The sequence below is a fragment of the Nothobranchius furzeri genome, chromosome 10 (assembly GCF_043380555.1).
Source record: "Nothobranchius furzeri strain GRZ-AD chromosome 10, NfurGRZ-RIMD1, whole genome shotgun sequence".
Taxonomy (NCBI): domain Eukaryota; kingdom Metazoa; phylum Chordata; class Actinopteri; order Cyprinodontiformes; family Nothobranchiidae; genus Nothobranchius; species Nothobranchius furzeri.
In genome coordinates this window covers 22,899,397-22,918,576 of record NC_091750.1, presented here as the reverse complement: position 1 = coordinate 22,918,576, position 19,180 = coordinate 22,899,397, and the positions used below count along the sequence as shown (strand labels likewise).

Genomic DNA, 19,180 nt, shown 5'->3' with positions numbered 1-19,180 from the left:
AGGAGACCAACGTCCTAAGGGACAAACCCACCTGTGCTTCCGACAATCAAGTCGACCTACGTTCATGAGGAACAAACCCATCTGTGCTTCCGACGATCGAGCTTTGGGCGCGATCCCCGAAACCAAAAGGGGGAATGTTGAGGGTCTGACCTCATGAGGAAATTACTATGCAGTGATTTTCTCCAAAATGACTGTGCTTAAATTGCTCTGAAAAGCAAATAATCACATCAGCGCCAAGAAACTTCATTTCCCATGATGCTTTGCACACGGAAGCATTGTGATGACGTCACCGCCTAATACCAGAAACACGATCTGCGGGAGGCGGGAGCTTGGAGCTTTCCCGCGACTTCAAAGACTATAAATCATGAATGAGACAAAGAAACCTCGTTCTTTTGCCCAGGATACCTGGCGGTGAGGACACGCTTGTCGAACGCTCCGACTTCTTTGAGCACGCGGAAGCTCTAAGAGCCAAGTTGAGCCCACGGGACCGCTGATCTGCTCGTTTCTGCTCCCCTCCAGCTGATGTTTGAGGACACAGAACTGCGGAGGGAAACAACAACTCCATCCAGCTCTCAGAAACGCTGTAAGTTATAACTCAGCACAGAAAGAAACTTTGCTGTCTCTGTCCAGCCCGTGGAGAAACACTCGTGAACGCCAAACAACGGAGAAAGCATCAAACCGACGGATGACGCCGGAAACTGCGGAGAAAAACGGAGAACCGTCAAGTCATAACAGCGGGGGACGCCTTGCTGCTTTGGTGATCAGGAAACTCATTTTTTTCTCTCCTTTTCTTCTCCCGTTTCCTCTATAGTCTCAAATAAGCAATAAACCGCGTCTATTGCTTAAAAAGTAGCTTCGTGTTTTCCTCTTTCGTCCCAAACACGTCCGTCGGGTCATTTTGAAGAATAAACTGCTTATTGATCATTGTTTGGTATCTTAAAATGGTTTCTGTCATGGCCAGGCTGAAACTAAAAGATATTAATTTGTGATTAATCTTTTGTGTTGTTTCATGATCTTTTGAAATGTTTTGAGTGATTTAAGGTTAAGTTACTACTGATTCTAAGTGCTTTGGAAGTTAAAGTGCAAGTTGCCACCCACACTTTAGCCAGACAAAGGGGTCAGCCATCTTGTATTCAAGACTCCATTTTGAATCCATACACACACACGCACACACACACACACACACACACACACATACACACTACTCCTTTGTGAGAACAAAGGACCCCATTCATACATCCTCCATCACATGCAAACACATCCATCTTCAATCATATCACACGGTTATTATTCATCTATTCCACTGTTTATTCATTTGACAAATTGTTAATTAAATGTTATAAAATTCAGATTTTTGTGTCCAGTAGCTTTGTTGTGTCGAAGAGAAGTCTCTGCTCCAAGGATTCTACGAACTTCAAGAAAGACTGATAAGAGTTTTGGATTCAATTTTTCCCCGGAAAAAGGGGAATGGTGCCCCGTATATCTAAGAATATCTTAATTAATTAATAAATCAGTAAATATTCCCATATTTACAGAATTTATTGAAGAATCCAAAAGTAAGTTGAAGCTTACGAATTGTTCGCTCCTAATAACCCCAACACTACCTTCCTGTAACGTTTCAGCCTGATTGGACCTTGTTTTCACACAAATGAACCCAGAATGATGTGAAATTGTGCTTCGTGCAACATACTTCTGGGTGCCATTTACAAACCATAAGTGCTAATGACTCCATTCCTTTTTGTGGTTGTAGGGGCTGTTGATTGGAGTACTCTGAAACAAACCTGCTCTCTCTAGGACATTCAGAAGCCAAGTTATAAGCCCACAAATGTGTAACTGGACTACTTCTTTAAAGTGACACCAGGCCCGGTGACCTTTGGGACATGGTTTGACCCCCTATAGGAATGTGCGATCATCATGAAACGTTCAGATCACTTACAACTCAATAGATTCTACCTTCTAGTAACGTTTCAGCCTGATTGGACCTTGTTTTCACACAAATGGACCCAGAATGATGTGAAATTGTGCTTCGTGCAACATAATTCTGGGTGCCATTTACAAACCATAAGTGCTAATGACTCCATTCCTTTTTGTGGTTGTAGGGGCTGTTCATTGGAGCACACTAAAACAAACCTGACCTCTCTAGGACATTCAGAAGCCAAGTTATAAGCCCACAAAGGTGTAACTGGACTACTTCTTTAAAGTGACACCAGGCCCGGTGACCTTTGCGACATGGTTTCACCCCCTATAGGAATGTGCGATCATCATGAAACGTTCAGATCACTTACAACTCAATAGATTCTACCTTCTTGTAACGTTTCAGCCTGATTGGACCTTGTTTTCACTCAAATGGACCCAGAATGATGTGAAATTGTGCTTCGTGCAACATAATTCTGGGTGCCATTTACACACCATAAGTGCTAATGACTCCATTCCTTTTTGTGGTTGTAGGGGCTGTTGATTGGAGTACACTAAAACAAACTTGATCTCTCTAGGACATTCAGAAGCCAAGTTATAAGCCCACAAATGTGTAACTGGACTACTTCTTTAAATTGATACCAGATCCGGTGACCTCTGGGACATGGTTTGACCCCCTTAGGAAAGTCCTATCATCATGAAACGTTCAGATCACTTACAACTCAATAGATTCTACCTTCCTGTAACGTTTCAGCCTGATTGGACCTTGTTTTCACACAAATGAACCCAGAATCATGTGAAATTGTGCTTCGTGCAACATAATTCTGGGTGCCATTTAAAAACCATAAGTGCTAATGACTCCATTCCTTTTTGTGGTTGTAGGGGCTGTTGATTGGAGTACACTAAAACAACCCTGATCTCTCTAGGACATTCAGAAGCCAAGTTATAAGCCCACAAATGTGTAACTGGACTACTTATTTAAATTGACACCAGATCCGGTGACCTTTGGGACATGGTTTGACCCCCTTAGGAAAGTGCGATCATCATGAAACGTTCAGATCACTTAAAGCTCAATAGATTCTACCTTCTTGTAACGTTTCAGCCTGATTGGACCTTGTTTTCACACAAATGGACCCAGAATGATGTGAAATTGTGCTTCGTGCAACATAATTCTGGGTGCCATTTAAAAACCATAAGTGCTAATGACTCCATTCCTTTTTGTGGTTGTAGGGCTGTTGATTGGAGTACTCTGAAACAAATCTGATCTCTCTAGTACATTCAGAAGCCAAGTTATAAGCCCACAAATGTGTAACTGGACTACTTCTTTAAATTGACACCAGATCCGGTGACCTCTGGGACATGGTTTGACCCCCTATAGGAAAGTGCTATCATCATGAAACATTCAGATCACTTACAACTCAATAGATTCTACCTTCCTGTAACGTTTCAGCCTTATTGGACCTTGTTTTCACACAAATGAACCCAGAATGATGTGAAATTGTGCTTCGTGCAACATAATTCTGGGTGCCATTTACAAACCATAAGTGCTAATGACTCCATTCCTTTTTGTGGTTGTAGGTGCTGTTGATTGGAGTACACTAAAACAAACCTGATCTCTTTTGGACATTCAGAAGCCAAGTTGTAAGCCCACAAATGTGTAACTGGACTACTTATTTAAATTGACACCAGATCCGGTGACCTTTGGGACATGGTTTGACCCCCTTAGGAAAGTGCTATCATCATGAAACATTCAGATCACTTACAACTCAATAGATTTTACCTTCCTGTAACGTTTCAGCCTGATTGGACCTTGTTTTCACACAAATGAACCCAGAATGATGTGAAATTGTGCTTCGTGCAACATAATTCTGGGTGCCATTTAAAAAACATAAGTGCTAATGACTACATTCCTTTTGGTGGGTGTAGGGGCTGTTGATTGGAGTACACTAAAACAAACCTGATCTCTCTAGGACATTCAGAAGCCAAGTTATAAGCCCACAAATGTGTAACTGGACAACTTCTTTAAATTGACACCAGATCCGGTGACCTTTGGGACATGGTTTGACCCCCTTAGGAAAGTGCTATCATCATGAAACGTTTAGATCACTTACAACTCAATAGATTCTACCTTCTTGTAACATTTCATTCTGATTGGACCTTGTTTTCACACAAATGGACCCAGAATGATGTGAAATTGTGCTTCGTGCAACATAATTCTGGGTGCCATTTAAAAACCATAAGTGCTAATGACTCCATTCCTTTTTGTGGTTGTATGGGCTGTTGATTGGAGTACATTAAAACAAAACTGATCTCTCTAGGACATTCAGAAGCCAAGTTATAAGCCCACAAAGGTGTAACTGGACTACTTCTTTAAATTGACACCAGATCCGGTGACCTCTGGGACATGGTTTGACCCCCTATAGGAAAGTGCTATCATCATGAAACGTTCAGATCACTTAAAACTCAATAGATTCTACCTTCTTGTAACGTTTCAGCCTGATTGGACCTTGTTTTCACACAATTGAACCCAGAATGATGTGAAATTGTGCTTCGTGCAACATAATTCTGAATGCCAATTAAAAACCATAAGTGCTAATGACTCCATTCCTTTTTGGGGTAATGGGGGCTGTTAATTGGAGTACTCTAAAACAAACCTGACCTCTCTAGGATATTCAGAAGCCAAGTTATAAGCCCACAAAGGTGTAACTGGACTACTTCTTTAAATTGACACCAGATCCGGTGACCTCTGGGACATGGTTTGACCCCCTATAGGAAAGTGCTATCATCATGAAACGTTCAGATCACTTAAAACTCAATAGATTCTACCTTCTTGTAACGTTTCAGCCTGATTGGACCTTGTTTTCACACAAATGAACCCAGAATGATGTGAAATTGTGCTTCGTGCAACATAACTCTGGGTGCCATTTAAAAAACATAAGTGCTAATGACTGCATTCCTTTTTGTGGTTGTAGGGGCTGTTGATTGGAGTACATTAAAACAAACCTGATCTCTCTAGGACATTCAGAAGCCAAGTTATAAGCCCACAAATGTGTAACTGGACTACTTCTTTAAATTGACACCAGATCCAGTGACCTTTGGGACATGGTTTGACCCCCTTAGGAAAGTGCTATCATCATGAAATGTTCAGATCACTTACAACTCAATAGATTCTACCTTCTTGTAACGTTTCAGCCAGATTGGACCTTGTTTTCACACAATTGAACCCAGAATGATGTGATATTGTGCTTCGTGCAACATAATTCTGGGTGCCAATTAAAAACCATAAGTGCTAATGACTCCATTCCTTTTTGGGGTAATGGGGGCTGTTAATTGGAGTACTCTAAAACAAACCTGACCTCTCTAGGATATTCAGAAGCCAAATTATAAGCCCACAAATGTGTAACTGGACTACTTATTTAAATTGACACCAGATCCGGTGACCTTTGGGACATGGTTTGACCCCCTTAGGAAAGTGCTATCATCATGAAACGTTCAGATCACTTACAACTCAATAGATTCTTCCTTCTTGTAACGTTTCAGCCTGATTGGACCTTGTTTTCACACAAATGCACCCAGAATGATGTGAAATTGTGCTTCGTGCAACATAATTCTGGGTGCCATTTAAAAAACATAATTGCTAATGACTCCATTCCTTTTTGTGGTTGTAGAGGCTGTTGATTGGAGTACATTAAAACAAACCTGATCTCTCTAGGACATTCAGAAGCCAAGTTATAAGCCCACAAATGTGTAACTGGACTACTTCTTTAAATTGACACCAGATCCGGTGACCTCTGGGACATGGTTTGACCCCCTTAGGAAAGTGCTATCATCATGAAACATTCAGATCACTTACAACTCAATAGATTCTACCTTCCTGTAACGTTTCAGCCTGATTGGACCTTGTTTTCACACAAATGGACCCAGAATGATGTGAAATTGTGCTTCGTGCAACATATTTCTGGGTGCCATTTAAAAACCATAAGTGCTAATGACTCCATTCCTTTTTGGGGTAATGGGGGCTGTTAATTGGAGTACTCTAAAATAAACCTGACCTCTCTAGGATATTCAGAAGCCAAGTTATAAGCCCACAAAGGTGTAACTGGACTACTTCTTTAAATTGACACCAGATCCGGTGACCTCTGGGACATGGTTTGACCCCCTATAGGAAAGTGCTATCATCATGAAACGTTCAGATCACTTAAAACTCAATAGATTCTACCTTCTTGTAACGTTTCAGCCTGATTGGACCTTGTTTTCACACAAATGAACCCAGAATGATGTGAAATTGTGCTTCGTGCAACATAATTCTGGGTGCCATTTAAAAAACATAAGTGCTAATGACTCCATTCCTTTTTGTGGTTGTAGGGGCTGTTGATTGGAGTACATTAAAACAAACCTGATCTCTATAGGACATTCAGAAGCCAAGTTATAAGCCCACAAATGTGTAACTGGACTACTTCTTTAAATTGACACCAGATCCAGTGACCTTTGGGACATGGTTTGACCCCCTTAGGAAAGTGCTATCATCATGAAACGTTCAGATCACTTACAACTCAATAGATTCTACCTTCTTGTAACGTTTCAGCCTGATTGGACCTTGTTTTCACTCAAATGGACCCAGAATGATGTGAAATTGTGCTTCGTGCAACATAATTCTGGGAGCCATTTACAAACCATAAGTGCTAATGACTCCATTCCTTTTTGTGGTTGTAGGGGCTGTTGATTGGAGTACACTAAAACAAACTTGATCTCTCTAGGACATTCAGAAGCCAAGTTATAAGCCCACAAATGTGTAACTGGACTACTTCTTTAAATTGACACCAGATCCGGTGACCTTTGGGACATGGTTTGACCCCCTTAGGAAAGTGCTGTCATCATGAAACGATCAGATCACTTACAACTCAATAGATTCTACCTTCCTGTAACGTTTCAGCCTGATTGGACCTTGTTTTCACACAAATGAACCCAGAATGATGTGAAATTGTGCTTCGTGCAACATACTTCTGGGTGCCATTTACAAACCATAAGTGATAATGACTCCATTCCTTTTTGTGGTTGTAGGGGCTGTTGATTGGAGTACTCTGAAACAAACCTGCTCTCTCTAGGACATTCAGAAGCCAAGTTATAAGCCCACAAATGTGTAACTGGACTACTTCTTTAAAGTGACACCAGGCCCGGTGACCTTTGGGACATGGTTTGACCCCCTATAGGAATGTGCGATCATCATGAAACGTTCAGATCACTTACAACTCAATAGATTCTACCTTCTAGTAACGTTTCAGCCTGATTGGACCTTGTTTTCACACAAATGGACCCAGAATGATGTGAAATTGTGCTTCGTGCAACATAATTCTGGGTGCCATTTACAAACCATAAGTGCTAATGACTCCATTCCTTTTTGTGGTTGTAGGGGCTGTTCATTGGAGCACACTAAAACAAACCTGACCTCTCTAGGACATTCAGAAGCCAAGTTATAAGCCCACAAAGGTGTAACTGGACTACTTCTTTAAAGTGACACCAGGCCCGGTGACCTTTGCGACATGGTTTCACCCCCTATAGGAATGTGCGATCATCATGAAACGTTCAGATCACTTACAACTCAATAGATTCTACCTTCTTGTAACGTTTCAGCCTGATTGGACCTTGTTTTCACTCAAATGGACCCAGAATGATGTGAAATTGTGCTTCGTGCAACATAATTCTGGGTGCCATTTACAAACCATAAGTGCTAATGACTCCATTCCTTTTTGTTGTTGTAGGGGCTGTTGATTGGAGTACACTAAAACAAACCTGATCTCTCTAGGACATTCAGAAGCCAAGTTGTAAGCCCACAAATGTGTAACTGGACTACTTATTTAAATTGACACCAGATCCGGTGACCTTTGGGACATGGTTTGACCCCCTTAGGAAAGTGCTATCATCATGAAACATTCAGATCACTTACAACTCAATAGATTCTACCTTCCTGTAACGTTTCAGCCTGATTGGACCTTGTTTTCACACAAATGAACCCAGAATGATGTGAAATTGTGCTTCGTGCAACATAATTCTGGGTGCCATTTAAAAAACATAAGTGCTAATGACTCCATTCCTTTTGGTGGGTGTAGGGGCTGTTGATTGGAGTACACTAAAACAAACCTGATCTCTCTAGGACATTCAGAAGCCAAGTTATAAGCCCACAAATGTGTAACTGGACAACTTCTTTAAATTGACACCAGATCCGGTGACCTTTGGGACATGGTTTGACCCCCTTAGGAAAGTGCTATCATCATGAAACGTTTAGATCACTTACAACTCAATAGATTCTACCTTCTTGTAACGTTTCATTCTGATTGGACCTTGTTTTCACACAAATGGACCCAGAATGATGTGAAATTGTGCTTCGTGCAACATAATTCTGGGTGCCATTTAAAAACCATAAGTGCTAATGACTCCATTCCTTTTTGTGGTTGTATGGGCTGTTGATTGGAGTACATTAAAACAAAACTGATCTCTCTAGGACATTCAGAAGCCAAGTTATAAGCCCACAAATGTGTAACTGGACTACTTCTTTAAATTGACACCAGATCCAGTGACCTTTGGGACATGGTTTGACCCCCTTAGGAAAGTGCTATCATCATGAAACGTTCAGATCACTTACAACTCAATAGATTCTACCTTCTTGTAACGTTTCAGCCTGATTGGACCTTGTTTTCACACAATTGAACCCAGAATGATGTGAAATTGTGCTTCGTGCAACATAATTCTGGGTGCCAATTAAAAACCATAAGTGCTAATGACTCCATTCCTTTTTGGGGTAATGGGGGCTGTTAATTGGAGTACTCTAAAACAAACCTGACCTCTCTAGGATATTCAGAAGCCAAGTTATAAGCCCACAAAGGTGTAACTGGACTACTTCTTTAAATTGACACCAGATCCAGTGACCTCTGGGACATGGTTTGACCCCCTTAGGAAAGTGCTATCATCATGAAACGTTCAGATCACTTACAACTCAATAGATTCTACCTTCTTGTAACGTTTCAGCCTGATTGGACCTTGTTTTCACACAATTGAACCCAGAATGATGTGAAATTGTGCTTCGTGCAACATAATTCTGAATGCCAATTAAAAACCATAAGTGCTAATGACTCCATTCCTTTTTGGGGTAATGGGGGCTGTTAATTGGAGTACTCTAAAACAAACCTGACCTCTCTAGGACATTCAGAAGCCAAGTTATAAGCCCACAAAGGTGTAACTGGACTACTTCTTTAAATTGACACCAGATCCGGTGACCTCTGGGACATGGTTTGACCCCCTATAGGAAAGTGCTATCATCATGAAACGTTCAGATCACTTAAAACTCAATAGATTCTACCTTCTTGTAACGTTTCAGCCTGATTGGACCTTGTTTTCACACAAATGAACCCAGAATGATGTGAAATTGTGCTTCGTGCAACATAATTCTGGGTGCCATTTAAAAAACATAAGTGCTAATGACTGCATTCCTTTTTGTGGTTGTAGGGGCTGTTGATTGGAGTACATTAAAACAAACCTGATCTCTCTAGGACATTCAGAAGCCAAGTTATAAGCCCACAAATGTGTAACTGGACTACTTCTTTAAATTGACACCAGATCCAGTGACCTTTGGGACATGGTTTGACCCCCTTAGGAAAGTGCTATCATCATGAAATGTTCAGATCACTTACAACTCAATAGATTCTACCTTCTTGTAACGTTTCAGCCAGATTGGACCTTGTTTTCACACAATTGAACCCAGAATGATGTGATATTGTGCTTCGTGCAACATAATTCTGGGTGCCAATTAAAAACCATAAGTGCTAATGACTCCATTCCTTTTTGGGGTAATGGGGGATGTTAATTGGAGTACTCTAAAACAAACCTGACCTCTCTAGGATATTCAGAAGCCAAATTATAAGCCCACAAATGTGTAACTGGACTACTTATTTAAATTGACACCAGATCCGGTGACCTTTGGGACATGGTTTGACCCCCTTAGGAAAGTGCTATCATCATGAAACGTTCAGATCACTTACAACTCAATAGATTCTTCCTTCTTGTAACGTTTCAGCCTGATTGGACCTTATTTTCACACAAATGCACCCAGAATGATGTGAAATTGTGCTTCGTGCAACATAATTCTGGGTGCCATTAAAAAAACATAATTGCTAATGACTCCATTCCTTTTTGTGGTTGTAGAGGCTGTTGATTGGAGTACATTAAAACAAACCTGATCTCTCTAGGACATTCAGAAGCCAAGTTATAAGCCCACAAATGTGTAACTGGACTACTTCTTTAAATTGACACCAGATCCGGTGACCTCTGGGACATGGTTTGACCCCCTTAGGAAAGTGCTATCATCATGAAACATTCAGATCACTTACAACTCAATAGATTCTACCTTCCTGTAACGTTTCAGCCTGATTGGACCTTGTTTTCACACAAATGGACCCAGAATGATGTGAAATTGTGCTTCGTGCAACATATTTCTGGGTGCCATTTAAAAACCATAAGTGCTAATGACTCCATTCCTTTTTGGGGTAATGGGGGATGTTAATTGGAGTACTCTAAAATAAACCTGACCTCTCTAGGATATTCAGAAGCCAAGTTATAAGCCCACAAAGGTGTAACTGGACTACTTCTTTAAATTGACACCAGATCCGGTGACCTCTGGGACATGGTTTGACCCCCTATAGGAAAGTGCTATCATCATGAAACGTTCAGATCACTTAAAACTCAATAGATTCTACCTTCTTGTAACGTTTCAGCCTGATTGGACCTTGTTTTCACACAAATGAACCCAGAATGATGTGAAATTGTGCTTCGTGCAACATAATTCTGGGTGCCATTTAAAAAACATAAGTGCTAATGACTCCATTCCTTTTTGTGGTTGTAGGGGCTGTTGATTGGAGTACTCTAAAACAAACCTGACCTCTCTAGGACATTCAGAAGCCAAATTATAAGCCCACAAATGTGTAACTGGACTACTTATTTAAATTGACACCAGATCCGGTGACCTTTGGGACATGGTTTGACCCCCTTAGGAAAGTGCTATCATCATGAAACGTTCAGATCACTTACAACTCAATAGATTCTACCTTCTTGTAATGTTTCAGCCTGACTGGACCTTGTTTTCACACAAATGGACCCAGAATGATGTGAAATTGTGCTTCGTGCAACATAATTCTGGGTGCCATTTACAAACCATAAGTGCTAATGACTCCATTCCTTTTTGTGGTTGTAGGGGCTGTTGATTGGAGTACACTAAAACAAACCGGATATCTCTAGGACATTCAGAAGCCAAGTTATAAGCCCACAAATGTGTAACTGGACTACTTCTTTAAATTGACAACAGATCCGGTGACCTTTGGGAAATGGTTTGACCCCCTTAGAAAAGTGCTATCATCATGAAACGTTCAGATCACTTACAACTCAATAGATTCTACCTTCTTGTAACGTTTCAGCCTGATTGGACCTTGTTTTCACACAAATGAACCCAGAATGATGTGAAATTGTGCTTCGTGCAATATATTTCTGGGTGCCATTTACAAACCATAAGTGCTAATGACTCCACGAAACAGATGGCCTCCTTTGTAGTCACAGCCTTGCTTTTTCTCAGCTACCCGGCGATGTCCTTTGAAAGAGATTTTCTTAAAGGCAGCATGGTGCGTAGTTTTGTGCTGCCGGGCTTTTTGTCGAGCACACTGCTGGTCTTTTACAAGAACAACGCGGCTGTTTCACCAACCAAACCGGCGTATGCAGTAAGACATACACCGCGCGGATACCAAGTTACTATTAGATTCCTAACGTGTCAAGATAAAGGTGACTCCGAAACGTTCACGCTCTACGTCGAGCCAGACAAAAGGAATAATAGCTTATATTATCGGGCGGATTTACCTAAGGAACCCAACACCGATCTGTCTATTGTGCTAAACGAGACCGTTGCAATATCTATGTGGCAAGGTAGAGAAACGAGGGCCCGGGCGGGATTCGATACCCAGACTCCCGGGAGAGAGTCATACGCTCTAACCAGTCAGCCAAAGGGACATCCCCTCGGCCAAGTAGCCAGGGCGCATGATCAATCGGGACATTGTGACAGGACACTCACACTGTCACATCTATATTTCAGCAAGCTACCAGCGAGGACCATTCGACCGTCGCGACGTGTTATCTGCAGCAGATTTGTAATAACATGCTGAACGGTACAAAGGGAACATTGTACACCAGCATGCCACCAATCGGTTTGTTTGCCATGTACGAGAAAACAGGTCTCGACCAGAACCACTGTCCTGATAGCAGCGATGCATACGCAGACGTCTGTACATTGACTTCAGTGTTAAGTTTGGTGAGGGTTGTGTCTGCGCACATGTAAACCGTGATTTCTCCAACACTTTCAGATGACGAGACCAGCTCTCATCCTGTTTTTGTAAGACCCGACTTGATCATGCCCACTCTGTGGCAACTGAACCCAGTGAACACCAGCATACACATGGACAAACTAGACCGTGAGTTATGGGCTCGTTCAAACGTGCATACTGTTTTATACGTGCTGTATTGTTACCACTTTTGTTTCATCTTTCTATTTTGCAGTGGACGAGATGAGAAAGTTGATTCATGACTTACAAACGTCTATTTTGGTGGTGCCCCGGCGCGTGGTGCCGCAAATCCCTGGTTGTCTGTTGTCTGTTGTGTGTTTCTTGTTATGTATCCGGTGTGTCATACACGGTAATATCTAGCATTACGTGATTATACATTGAGTTACATTATTCATCCTTTGGGTTAATTGTATAGTAGCTATATATATATATATATATATATATATATATATATATATATATATATATATATATGTACACATGCTTGTGCTACACTGTGAGTCCTATGTGTGTCTTGTTACACTACCCAATGTACGTGTCCTTAAGAAGACAAAATAAAGGTCTAATAATGGTGATGATACTAATTTGTGTTCGCATCTGTTCTTTCCACAAGACTTTGGTGTTTGTCCCAGTCCCAGAAGGCGAATTGGATATATTTGTTCTGTGGGTGAATAGGAGACAATCCATACATTATATTCACATTTGTGTTTTATTTCAAATAGTTCACGCGCAATAATCACATGGGACAATACAGTGTTTGTTTTATTGTAAAAAGTCCATGTGCAATAATTACATGGGATGATACTAAACTCTCCAACTGAGGCGTTTCTGCCCCCTCGGTTGGAGGGTTTCCAAACTCTCCAACCGAGGCATTTCTGGCCCCCCGGTTGTTGCAATAATCACATGGGACAATACAGTGTTTGTTTTATTGTGAAAAGTCCACATGCAATAATTACATGGGATAATACAGTTACACGTATTGGTAAACTCAAAACAAAAACAGTTATGTTGCTATTCTAAAAAGTAAAAAAAAACAGCTACCAGAGATGTTTATCGATGCTACTGTAAGAACATGAACACTCAATATGAAACACAAGTGCAAGTAAGAACGGGTTAGGGGTCCGGGTTGTCACTCCTGATCTAGGGTATTCAGCTCCACGTGAGTCAAGTGTCTTTTCACGTGCGCTTATGGGCTGCAACCTCTTGAATTCATGCAGCAGCGTCGCAACTATCACGTACAGCGTATTGTCCTCTAGTTGAGGGGCCTGGTCGTTCAGACTCAGGAACCGTTGGAGTCGCGGAACAAGTTATGGTGTCAAAACTCTGCGAATAATGTTGTTAAAGGACACACGGTAATATATCGCTGCTTCACGCATGTTCGAACACCGGTGGTGTTTCAGATGCTTGTCGGGTTTTTTGCAAGCTTGGCAGATCGTGACCGCATAATCTCGGATAGCTTTCTCCACCAAGTGAAGAAGCCCCCACTTTACTCGCTCTAACGTGTCTTCTGACAATACCCACTCGGGTAGCGGCTTAGTCTCCGCGTTTGTTTCTCCTCTTCCACTCGGGAGCGCTGTACGCGTACCACGCTCAGGGTTTCGAAACTTGGGCTGTCGCTTGGGCCGCGGCTCGCGGTGTTCGCGAAACCGGTCGGGTTGCATCTCCACTCGCTTGGACCGTAGTTCTCAGGTTGTTAAGTGTATAATAGCGGTATGTTCCCTGACTAGGGTCCACGTTGATGTCCGATCTAATCACCAGATGTATCGAGAAGGAACAGTCTGTAATATGGCGCGCGGTTCCTATTTTCAACTATAGACCAACGCAAAACACCGCTGACTAACAGAAACCCTCCGACCGAGCAGGAACCTCCAACCGACGTTACGCTCAGTCGGGATACCAATAAATACCTCCCCTCCCGACTGGAAAGCAGCGGTGGTTTTATAAGTGCTACATTTTCTCTTTGAGAAGTATCTGGCATGGCAGACCGGCGAACCTCATCGAGAGCTTTCATGGTAGCTACAGTGGGGCAAAAAAGTATTTAGTTGAAGTGTACCTATGATGTAAATTACTGACCTCTGTCATCATTTTAAGTGGGAGAACTTGCACAATCAGTGGCTGACTAAATACGTTTTTGCCCCACTGTATACAATATACATCGGCGAGGTGTGTGTGTAGACAGACATACTAATCCTTGTGATCTATTGGAGCAAATCTACGAGCGGTTCACTGAAGTGGCGCGTGTGACACTGGTGTGTTGCAGTGAGGTTTCTTATTGTGAGGAGTGTTTGGTGGTGTACACACGGACGCAAACGCATCAAGTTTAGTTGTACGATCGTTGCGTGTGAAGACTTGTAACACAACAGCAAACATGAGTCTTTGTAACACTGAATATTACAGCCTCTACACATTGGAGTCCGAACCTGTGGAAAGTGATGCCAGGACCCGCTTCCACAAAGTAGGGGTTCAGGATTTCACTGTTGTGATCGATGTTAAAGGCAGTACATCTTATAACGTGGGGACAAGCTTACGCGTCGACGGGTCACCACCAATACACAAATTCGTAGGATCGTTATACCGCAACCCATTCAACTACACAGGATTTGGACTGTTGCATCACGCGATAAATCAAGAAGCTTACAGCTTGCTAGCGGGGCTGTATCGTTCAAGCCTAATCGAGTGAAAGCGGAAAAATCACTGTCCTCCGCCGAACGGGTGGAAGACGAAGGGTAACCCTAAAGGGCTCGCTAACTTCGAGCCGAAAGAAACAAAACCTTCCACCAAGCGGCCCGCTACGATCGAGGTGAAAGAAGGAGGCGTACACGGAGTCCAAATGGGCCACGGCAGAAAAACTCTTGAATGAAAAACCAATGTATAATCATTTCGTGTACAACAAATGCTGAGCTGAGATCAAAGCTTAGCATTTTAGTGACACCCCAATGGAGTGATGCGTTAATGTGTGCCTTGGACAGGAATCGTACAAGGCAACTGTAGGTAAGTTGTTTTGTCATATGAAACATCTGTTAGGTTATATAATTCATACATATGTGGCTCAGGAGCTTGACTGCAGCCACACAACGTGTGGCAAAGCATAGCGGCTGGAAGTGAGCCATGATCCTCTATTCAGAAACTTTGTAGTACCTTACATGTTCAATGTACATTGACAGTATGTCAGCATGTCTATCTATTGGGAATATGGCAAGTTATACCATATGCGTAACACGAGATTTTGAATCCTTACGTAAGTCTACAGTATGTCATGAACAACAGGAACTTGTACTATTGTGTGTTATGCTCCAATGGGAAATAAAAAGGTATACACGCAATCTACCGTGGTGTCTGCATTTCTATTCCTGCAACTATACACTACGTTATCCTGTGTGTTTATGTACACTTATAAAGATGAAACATACACCAGCTGCCAAGTGTAAACAAAGTCATTTATTTCACATTGCCCCATGTATACAACAATATAGCTATACTGTAATTATTCCCGTACGTACTCCACAGAGTCACGGTGTTGGTCATCGTATATCGCCAAAGATATGGAACTAGGATTGGGACAATATTCAGTGTAACTTGTACCAAGTTTTGTAACTGCAAACATGTTTCATCACATGTAACTTTGGATTCGTAACTTGTAACTTTGGATTCGTAACTTGTAACTTTGGATCCGTAACTTGTAAATTTGGATTCTTAATTCGTACTTGTATTCTTGTTTTGTAACAGGAACATTGTATTTTGTACATGTATTTTTTATTTTGTAAAAGCAAACATTCATTCAGAAACATGAAACTTTTGTTTTGTAACTAGCAGACTTCCAAATTGAAAAAAATCAAAGTACAAGTTTCAAATCAAAACTCACAAAACACACATTTCATTCTACAGGTACAAACCTCACATCCTACGTTGTTACGGATCATTTTGTCTCGATTCTAGCGCCAGTGGGAGGAACTTGGGTGGAACCAATGAGAGCACGACTCCTAGCTACCAATCACGTTTCTCGAATTCCTGTCCAATCACTGGGAGAGGAGGGCAGGGTTTTGTCAGAGCTGTAAAGAGTTACGACACTCCAAGACTCCTATGGAATGGGGAAGTCACGTGGTTCATGTAGTTTCGAATAGTTCCAAACAGCCCCGCTGCTACATTGACTGCAGTTCATTTCAACTATTCGGTGTTTCGGAAGGATTTTCTCCGGTAAGTTGATGAAATGTCATCATTTTGTTGCATTGTGAAGCGTTAGCTAACCGTTTCGTTGTCTCCTCACAGAACAAGGCTATCCCAGCATGCTTTGCGCGCCGGCTGTGGATTTTCAACAGGCAGAAAAAGGGGAGAGCTATGAAGTTTTAAACGTAAGTTTGTTAAAAACTAGCCGTAGAAACCTAAAAAGCTTAAAGCGGTTCAGTTTATAGACATTTTTCGTTTGTATATTTGTTCTTTAAATTACATTTTAGGCAGAAATCAGCCAGAACGAGTTTGTATCGCGGGTCCCAGTTATTCCTGTGTGTGTGTGTGTGTGTGTGTGTTTGTGTGTATGTGAGTGTGTGTGTGTGTGTGTGTGTGTGTGTGTGTGTGTGTGTGTGTGTGTGTGTGTGTGTGTAGCGAATTAAACTTGTCATTTGTTTTAAGGACAACAGAGCAAAGAAACGTTTTTATTAAGCTTAGAGGTGAAGAGTGAAGCTGTTTACACACAACCATAGAAGTTCTTCTGTAAAAAGTAGTTTTACATTCGGGGATTTACACAGCTGACACGTTTTAATGAAGTAAAAAGTTTGCGTGAAGAATATAATTTTTATCTTCTCGTGTGGAAGACTGTAAAAATGTGTTTATTGCCTTTTTGTCACCTGTGGTCTCTGATTTTCTCTGTAGGACTGCACACCACCGTCGACAAACTCGCCCGCTTCGTCAGACCGCAAAGATTTGGCCGTTGTCGATATTGCTACAACCCGACCCGTTTGACCGACTCACGTCGACACGATCAGTCCGCGGTCTTGTCACAACCCCGAAGACATTACCACGCACGCGTGCCTGTACGACACGATGTCGGCGTTCAATAACAACCCTGGGACATTGACGGATAGAGCCGAGGCATTTCCTTATGAATTCAACATACGCACAGGACAAGGTGTCACGTTCAACGATCTAGTAGAGTACTGTAGCACGCAAACTTACGATAGACACATCGGTTGCTTACCACCGCGTAACACGTGGGGGGCTGTGAATCCCGTGTTGCTGATGCAAGACACACGGGACCCTGTGGATGAAATGAACACGGTTCATATATACACCATAACGTCGAGAGGAAGGCTCTCGGAAATGACTACGCTCTACCATGATGAGAAGTGTTGTTACAATGAAGTGTTTCTACCCGGTCGACCCGTCAGTTGACTGAATCTGGACGTAGATATGAAATGTTGCACGCGGTGTCAAAGTCGATACGTAGCCGACGCAAATGTTGCGACCAAACATAAAGTAGCTCAAGTGATGTCGAGCAGCTTATTGATGGTGATAGCGGAATCTTTATTGAACTTGAGAAAGACAAACACTTGGGATGAGACCGCGTTGGCTGGCGTGTGTCTAAAAAGCCTACTCGGAGCTGTTGGCAAGATAGAGACGATCGTCGGGCAAACCCAAGTTGAGTTTGCAGATTTTGTGGTATTTGCCCGTGGAACTGTGCAGCGTACGCGGAATAGAAGCGTACAAAACTCTACTGCAGCACATGGAACGGTTGTCTCTTTGATATATCCTACTGTCATACCCCGAACGATCACACTCGTGCGGACTGTGTGATCTGCGTAAAACAATATCGCAGTCCACTTCAAACCAACGGTGTTTAAAGTTGCCCAACGGGCCGTGTGCGGACAGTCGGTCCGCTTTCGACAGAGCCCCGCATTCTTACAGAAAATCCGTGAGGTTGCCAAATTGCTATAAAGAACACGCTAGGTTTGAATACGTTGCAACCTTTAACGATCAGTTCAACACTCTTGATTCCGGGTTCGACGACCCTCTGTCTCGTTCTGTGGGCCTTTCGTCGAATCCTATAGCGAATGACGTTACAAGTTTAGATCATGAATTTGCAGGTTTGTTAGACGAGAGCAGCAGCGAACTGGTGCTCGCACACGATATTCAAAGTACACCTGACCACGATCGTGTCGTCACTGAGGCTAAGCGTTTGATGAGCTTATGGGGTGTACCGGTGACCATCAGACAAACTGGAACGGGATTACGTTGCGTGCAGGCCACCGAGAAATCTACACAACAGAATACATTCTAAGTGTAAGCTCAGCCCTCTAATCTTTGCCTCTCACACCAAGCCTAAATGTTTTGTACCGTAGTTATTATATCACCTGTAATAAAACCCACAATTGTATCAGTTTGGTGTTTTGCGCTAGTTATTCGTTTGTGTGCAATTAAAAAAATCTACAAACAAGGATCGTGTCTTATGTACATCTTTTATTGTTTTTTCTTTACTATTACATACAGAAGCTCTACACACACACACACACACACACACACACAGTCACATGTATGGCAAACGGTGAACCTCAAGACATCGTAGGCTCCTTGTGTACGGGCCGAACACCGCGTCTGGTACATGTAGGTGACGAGACGACGTGTTGGCATAAAGCCTCCACCAAAGGAGTGAAGTTGATCCAACGTTTGACACCTTCGTCCGTGAGTACTGGCTGGAAGCGTTGTGTAATTACAAGGGCCTCGCTGTGCCACCTCCGCGTGTCGACCGTTCACGATACTACTACAGTTCCTCCCATCGCAGATTCTAACCGTGAACAGATTATTGGTCATTATCCTTGTTCGTTTTCTGTACTTGGCTTTGTACTGACAGTAGTCCAAACGTACTACGTGTCTATCGCCACGAGGCGCCTTCAACCTTCTGA

At 42.3% G+C, this 19,180-nt stretch overlaps 1 protein-coding gene across 1 annotated transcript in view; it reads left to right on the top strand.

The window, feature by feature from the left end:
* Positions 1-17,243, top strand: part of LOC139072149 (uncharacterized) — a 496,796-nt gene extending 479,553 nt beyond the window's left edge. The window contains exons 3-7 of the mRNA XM_070555420.1: positions 12,041-12,230; positions 12,309-12,416; positions 12,502-12,582; positions 16,554-16,636; positions 17,154-17,243. Coding sequence (XP_070411521.1) covers positions 12,041-12,230; positions 12,309-12,416; positions 12,502-12,582; positions 16,554-16,636; positions 17,154-17,243 — 552 coding nt within the window. The remainder of the gene's footprint in view (positions 1-12,040; positions 12,231-12,308; positions 12,417-12,501; positions 12,583-16,553; positions 16,637-17,153) is intronic.
* Positions 17,244-19,180: the final 1,937 nt, after the last annotated feature.